At 40.2% G+C, this 7879-nt stretch overlaps 1 protein-coding gene across 1 annotated transcript in view; it reads right to left on the reverse strand.

Moving 5' to 3' along the window:
- Window positions 1-4947, reverse strand: part of LOC108918952 (DNA topoisomerase I, mitochondrial) — a 47533-nt gene extending 42586 nt beyond the window's left edge. Inside the window, exons 1-3 of the mRNA XM_029253656.1 lie at window positions 4892-4947; window positions 2688-2740; window positions 273-407 (exon numbers count right to left, since the gene is read on the reverse strand). Coding sequence (XP_029109489.1) covers window positions 273-407; window positions 2688-2704 — 152 coding nt within the window. The 5' untranslated portion in view covers window positions 2705-2740; window positions 4892-4947. The remainder of the gene's footprint in view (window positions 1-272; window positions 408-2687; window positions 2741-4891) is intronic.
- Window positions 4948-7879: the final 2932 nt, after the last annotated feature.

Raw genomic sequence — 7879 nt, forward strand, 5'->3', positions numbered from 1 at the left:
GAATGAGCATATGTTTATCACAACAAGCTGTCACAATATTAACACTATACATTTTATAGAAATATTTAACTAATACTGACAAGATTTTTTTTGGCTTCTTCTACAGTAATTCTGTAGATTTTAACTTAACAAGCCCCTGCATAAACAGAGGCAAATTATTTTTTCCTGACAGAGCATAAGCATCTAACGTGTAGACCTTTTCTTGATAAAATGCTATCTAAAAGTAGTGACCCTCAAGAACAGAACACTTTTGAAGTTTAGCTGCCACTCACAGCAACCCCTCAGTAAAATCTGACAGTTCATCCAGCAGTTCTTCCTCCCTCTGCCTCTTCTTCCTTGTTCCTTTCCTCTCCGCCTTGAAGTCAGCATCCTCCAATCCCAGCACCATAACCACTCCACCGGGGGTCCTGATGTGAACAGGACACCATGCTCACGATGTTCTGGCATGCTGGAATGTAAGACTCTAAACAGAAATGGCAATTGGAAATGCAGCGGAACAATACTATCTATGATTACTTGCAAAAATAAGAAATGAATAACCAAATGCCAACCTGATGTGTGGAGCAATGAATGAAACATTAATAAGTGAACAATTTTAAACAACAATGATCAAAATCTGTGGCACAGCAACTGAATTTGGTTTTAATAAAGTCTTTCCAACATTCTATTTTATTTTTTTTTAAACAAAAGAAGGTAGTTGTAATTGAAAGTAACTAAGCACAGGAGCGATAGCTGTAAAAAGTACTTGAACACAAATGCCACACAGTGTCATCAGAATCATCTGCAATTGTTACGCTGATGCCGGTGTGACTAACTTCAGCTTATTTAAGTAACAGGAATTCTTCAAGCTGTGGTTGGAGGCATGGCCAAGCTATTAACACCACAGAACCCCTAGATGCTGCATGACTCACTTTCAAAGAAATAACCAATAGTCTGCTGGCCAAAGATAACAACATAATTACAGCAATTAGAAAATAATTACTGAACTGTGCTTTGCAGTTACCCGCAGAGTGTGAACTTTGACTAAGGGACTGAGCCAAATTAATAAATTACAATTATTATAATTAACTTGTTTGCCTAAATTATTACATTGTGTCTTAGACTTGGAGATTGTGGGTTGTTAAAAAGGATGTAAAATTTTATATATTTTTTATATTTGTACTGTATATATAGCATCATTTAGACTGGCAGCAAATGTTGCCATCAGAAACTTATAATTCTAACTTTCAAAAGACTGCACTAACTGCTAATTTTCTATAATTCCCAGACCTTCTCACATGAACCACAATACCTGCTGCTTGTTTTGACCTTATATCAACTTGGATGATTCAGGATTCTGTTTGAGAACTTTCACACATCCTGCTCCCCAACACCACACCCCAAATTTTTTTCTCAAAAACCTTTAAGTTCATATTTTCTTCTTTCTTAAAAAGAACTTGGTAACTGAGCACAGCATCTCTTGTGGCCTAATTCAGTTTTGTCAGAATTTGCAGTGCTGAAGTGCCACAAGTTGTTAACATTACTGTGAGGCATCCCTGTCGATTTCCTTCACACGCTTTCAGTGCAAGACCCAGCCAAGGTGGGCAAAACAGCACAGACATCCTTGTCAAGCAAACAACAAATTCTAAGAGTTTTGTCATTTTACTGACAACTTCCTTTTTTTAACCTGCCTAGATCAAAAGGAAACTGCCAGACTGTCGATCTTACAAGGCATAGTCATATCAAACTGATACACAAGACAGCTAAGGTCAATATCCATACAGCAACTGAGGGACTCACTGGTGGACTGACTGAAAGACAGCTTTTGTAAATGACACACATTCTAACTGTGTGACCCGTCACTAAATTAGCCAATGAAAGTGGGCAGTAATGAACACACATGAGGACTGGAGTATTCTTTTCATAATCCCGCTGAGGCTCCAAACCCTATAATTGGCAAAAATCAAACTCAATCACACCCCTGTAGCCACTTTCCTCTGGCAAATAACAATGCTGAACCACACGATCCTCTCTAGGTTGCTTGGGGAGTAACGACTGCAATACAGGAAGACGACAACTGTGCTGAAATATGACAGCACTTAGAGAAAGTCTGAAAACCAGCTGGTATTTGACCTTCTTAACTCAATAGCAAGGGACTGGAGAGAACCCAAGGAGCTCGTCATAAAATCCCTGTAAGGAATCGGCTTCCCTCTTAAAAACACTTATATTTTTCCCCATCCCCATAACATCGCATAACTATAAAATCACCCTTGATGGATTTAACACCACTGCTGTCCTTCACTCTGCCAGAAAGACTACAGAGGGCCTTGGGCAAAATCAACATCACACTGTCTCTGACGAAAATTATTTTTTTTCTGTCAGGGATCTGATTTCTCAAAGCAGTGAGAAATTAATCAACCGAGAGAAATTCAACATTAAGGAAAAATTAAAGTCATCTGGAAGCTTGATTGTGCCACTCAAAGAAATAAGCTATTGCCAGTACTGAAGAGTTTGATCCGATATGAAACCAGATAGAATTAAAACTCGTTTCAAACAGCAGCAGTGTGATATTGATGTGACAGTTTTTATCTTGTCACAACCAGTTCAGCCTTGACACAAAGGCTTGCGCAAAAGCACCATCATAAACAGACCACATCTTTCACACATCCTTCCTCACATATGCATGTAAATGGGAGAAAAACACCCACCGCTCACTTTCCTCCATTTTAGTGTCAAGAGCCTCAGTTCTGGGGGCCTTGGTCTGTATGAAGACAATAAAATAGGTGAATACACTTATCACTTTGAACTAGCACTATAGTCAAGCCAGTAAACATCACGAAGTGGCATTTTGGGGATTAGCTGACACTTCACAACTTAGAGTTTTTATAACTTACAATTTTTAAACATGGTTATATTACTGGAGCAATTTAGGCTGAATTCCATTCTCAAGGGAAGCAGAAGACAATCTGGGACTTTAGTGAGCAACCACTACAAAACCTGCTGCCCTTGCAGTAAAACACAAAAAGTGCCTTACAAATTAATGCAAGACAAATAACACCTTCTTCAAGGATTTTTTGATTTCCTTCTTTATAGATGTTTCTGCAGCTTTTCTTTCACCTTTATGGACCTTTTTACCACATATGAACAAAGAGGGAAAATAGGAGAATCAGAATGTGGGAACAAGAGAAAGGTTTTCAAGCTAAATTAAACCCCCTACTCCTATCATGCATCAGTCAATCTTCAGAACAAATCCAAAGCATCACCTTTTCCTATTAATAGCATAAATCAAAGACAAATCACCATCAGTTAATTTTGATACAGTGCATTAGATAGCAAAGTAGCTTATTCATCAGCATACTCTAGCTTGAATAATGATAGCACATGACACCATAATATACTGTATATTATCCATCACTGGTTGCTTGTTTATTGTCATCTTCATTGCTCTGATAGAGAACAAGGGACGTTTTCATAGAGTGCAACTGTTCACTGTCAAGCAAGAAGGTATAAATGAAAGCTGCCACCGAAGTACTGTAATCAAAAGATCAATTGATTAGAATTAAAGCAAAATCCTCTCTGCAGACCTATATACCCAACAAATTTGCCAGATACTAATAGCCATTAATTGTAGCCATAAAACATTTAATGCCATCATACTGATTCCTTCTTGACCTAATAAAAATTTAATTGGTCAATTCAGAGTGCATTCTGTGTGATCAGTTCAGTGCAAGTATACACGAGTCACTCTTCAGTCTTTGGGTTTGATGGATCAAACTTCTAAGACACATGACTGCATCACCATTGTTGCATATGCCTTAGCCACTTCCAGATATGTCTCCACCAGATACATCATTTTCAGTAGTGCTTTTGTTCTCTCCTCCTCTGTCCATCTTCTCCTCATCCATATTGCTCTACAGTTCACAGAAAAGTGCAAACACCTGAGTCAGGCTTGCAATGCACCTTTCAGAGGACCAAAAAGACAAATTGATCCTATGGGGAAGAGAAGTGGAGGGGAACACTATTTGTGACCATAAGGTTGGAGGTTAAAACTAATGCTACTGCAGTTTCCATAAGCAAGGCACTTAAATTTAACAGCCTCAGTAAATATTTCACTGTGTACAAAATATGAGGTAATTTTCCCCAGGCACACTGAGCTTGTACTGAGAGGATAAACTAAGTAAAACTGGCAAGATTTCCATTTTCCAATTTCTCAGATATATGTACGTATAAAGTAGAGAACAAGGAAAGTGCATCTTTAAGATATTCTCAGCATCACGAAGAGCAACAAGACTTGAACTCCTTCACCACCGGCACCATCAAAGAATCCGCAGGCCTTCATGGTCAAAGCTTTGCACGTTGCCTACACAACAAAGCATATACTTTGAAAACAATGAATGAGTCAAAAACAAATGCAATTTATGTGGCAAACACATTAATGAGACGAAGGCAAACCTGTCGCACTGAAAAGCAGTTACTGAAGCACAGCAGGCGTGTGTCACTGTGACCGTATCTAACTGTCGCTAACTACGGAATTAATAATATAAACCACGTGTTGTGTAGCAGCAATACCATGGATTAATTAATAGGTGGGTTTTTCGTTCTTCGGAAAGGGGAACATTAGCTATTTTTGCTAGGAATGCCGAAAATACTCTCGTGTAGCTCTTAAGTTTGATAATAATGATAATCGAATCTGAATTAATTAGTGAAGCAGAGATTGAGATAAACAAAACTTAATATTTATTTAATTTAGGACATCGACTTCACGAACGACGTGTTTATTCGTCGTCCTATGCCATGTTGTTTTCTGAAATTAGTTTTTCACTCGTAGTTTAGAACAATACAAAGAAATACCGCTCGGTGTATACGAATAGAGGCGTAAAGGTAAAGCTAGTCGACATAATCCGGCGTTAACCTCTCGAGACCGCTGAAACACCTCCTCCTCCACGCGGAACCTTCCCGCTTCCAACATCCGGGGACCAGGCCGTAGCGCCGCACACCGCTGAAAGTCGAGAGAGTCGAATAACCGGAGTTAGACTGAAAACGGCTGCGCCTGTTTTCCCGTTCACTTTGAACCTTACCCGATGAAGTGCTTAACTGTCGCATACTTTTTGTCATTTCGTTTTAAAAGTTACATTCTTAAATGCTTTGGGTTGTTTTGGATTATTTTATACTGATATTGTTGAGCTCTTAAATTCTGTGTGTATATATATATATATATATATATATATATATATATATATATGTTATTTATGACTCTTTTTATGCATGACAGGGTCCAGGGTTCGAGTCCCACTTTGGGTGCCTTGCGACGGACTGGCGTCCCGTCCTGGGTGTGTCCCCTCCCCCTCCGGCCTTACGACCTGTGTTGCCAGGTAGGCTCCGGTTCCCCGTGACCCCGTATGGGACGAACGGTTCTGAAAATGTGTGTGTGTGTGTACTTTGTGCTTTCCCAAGGCTTTCTCACATGTATATGTATTTGTATATGTGTGTGCATGCACGTTTAATACATATAAACATACATACACTTCTCTGGGAGATAGTCTGAGGTCCACCCTGATCCTGCATTGTACAATCGGCTATCATGGATGCATGTCATGCAATCTCAGTTTTAAACTGCATCATGTATTGTGATACGAATCTGCAACCCTTAAAAGTGTACCTTTTTGGTATTGCAAGGTAATTTCTTCAAAGTGCTGATGTTTAGCAATTGAGATTTAGATCACTGGAGATGTGCGAAGTTCCTTCCTGCTTCAAACGCTCCACCATCATCCCCATCCTAAAGAAACCCAAAATCACAGGACTTAATGACTACAGACCTGTCGCCTTAACGTCTGTGGTCACGAAGTCACTTGAAAAACTGGTGTTGGACTACCTGAAGGACATCACTGGACCCTTGCTGGACCCCCTGCAGTTTGCTTATCGAGCAAACGGGTCTGTGGATGATGCAGTCAACATGGGACTGCACTACATCCTCCAACATCTGGACAAACCAGGGACTTATGCGAGAATCCTGTTCGTGGACTTCAGCTCAGCCTTCAACACCATCATCCCACACCTCCTCCTGTCCAAATTAACCCAACTCTCTGTGCCCACCTCTATCTGTCAGTGGATCACCAACTTTCTGACAGACAGGCAGCAGATAGGGAGGCTGGGAAAATTCTCATCCAATACTCGCACAATCAGTACTGGAGCCCCCCAGGGATGTGTGCTCTCCCCACTGCTCTTCTCCCTGTACACCAACGACTGCACCGCAAAAGACCCCTCTGTCAAACTCCTGAAGTTTGCAGATGACACCACACTCATCGGCCTCATCCGGGATGGCGACGAGTCTGCTTACAGACAGGAGGTCCAAGAGCTGGCTGTCTGGTGCAGTCATAACAACCTGGAGCTGAACACGCTCAAAACAGTGGAGATGATTGTGGACTTTAGGAGAAACACCTCAGCATATCCCCACTCACCATCATGAACAGCACTGTGGCAACAGTGGAGTCATTCAGGTTCCTGGGCACCACCATCTCACAGGACCTGAAGTGGGAGTTCCACATAGACTCCATTGTGAAGAAGGCCCAGCAGAGGTTGTACTTCCTTCGCCAGCTGAGGAAGTTCAACCTGCCGCAGGAGCTACTGATGCAATTCTACTCCGCAGTCATCGAGTCCGTCCTCTGCACCTCTATAACTGTCTGGTTCGGCTCAGCTACGAAGTCAGACATCAGAAGACTACAGCGGATAGTTCGGACTGCTGAAAGAATCATCGGCACATCCCCCCCAGCTCTCCAAGAACTGCACTCGTCCAGAGTCAGTAAAAGGGCTAGCAAAATCATTCTAGACCCCTCACATCCAGGCCACTTCCTCTTCGAACCCTTGCCATCTGGCCAGCGCTACAGAGCACTGAGCACCAGGACAGCCGGGCATAAGAAAAGTTTCTTTCCTCAGGCCATCTACCTCATGAACACCTAAATCTCTCCCCTAGAGAGTAAACCAGTGCAATACATAATGCTATTTATATTTGTATTTATAACTATTTATCACATCATATCTCTTACTCACACTCCCTTGCATTTGTATCTAGTTACTATTTTTGTATATTGGGTACTTTATATTTTTATATATTTTTTATCCCTTATTCACATACTCTGTCTTCTCATCTGTCTTGTCACTGTCATTCTGTCTGTGCTGTGGAAGTTCCTGTCACCAAGACAAATTCCTTGTATGTGTGAACATACTTGGCAATATAAAGCTCGTTCTGATTCCGATTCTGATTAAGCACATTATTTATGATGACCATAACCTGATTGTGCAAACTATATGACATATCTGATGCTGTGAAAACCCAGTTTATCCCTCATGATTTAACTATCTCTAAAACATTTTTGTGGTTCAGCACACAAAATTAGGAAACTGCACTGCATCCACTGTAGCTGTATATTTTATTAATTTTAATAACATCAGTTGAGTACACATACATTACAGTACAAACCCAAGATATGAGAACATTCCTGAAAAGTTTTTTTTATTTTTTTTTTTTAAGAACAAGGTATGTTTTATATAACAAACTGCAAAAAACTTTATACACCAGTTTATTTTTTCAGGGTCTCCGTGAAGTCTGGGATATTTCCTTAACACTAATTGTATTTCCCTTTAATATAGCCGCATATTCGGCGGAATACAATAACAAAGGCATAACTGGTAAATAAATGACAACAGTGATTTTACTTTAATTAACGCGCTTGATCAAACGCAAGCTAAATACCGGATTAATAATAATAATGCTAATATTAATTCTGTTAAAAGTTACTGTAAAAACACCGAGTTAAACTTCTATAGTTAGTTTATTTTTCTAAGAAATAGAGCGTTTTGGAAAACAAATTATAAGCGTGAGAAGCAGAGTTCGGTGTTTTCG

The sequence above is a fragment of the Scleropages formosus genome, chromosome 7 (genome assembly GCF_900964775.1).
Source record: "Scleropages formosus chromosome 7, fSclFor1.1, whole genome shotgun sequence".
Classification (NCBI taxonomy): domain Eukaryota; kingdom Metazoa; phylum Chordata; class Actinopteri; order Osteoglossiformes; family Osteoglossidae; genus Scleropages; species Scleropages formosus.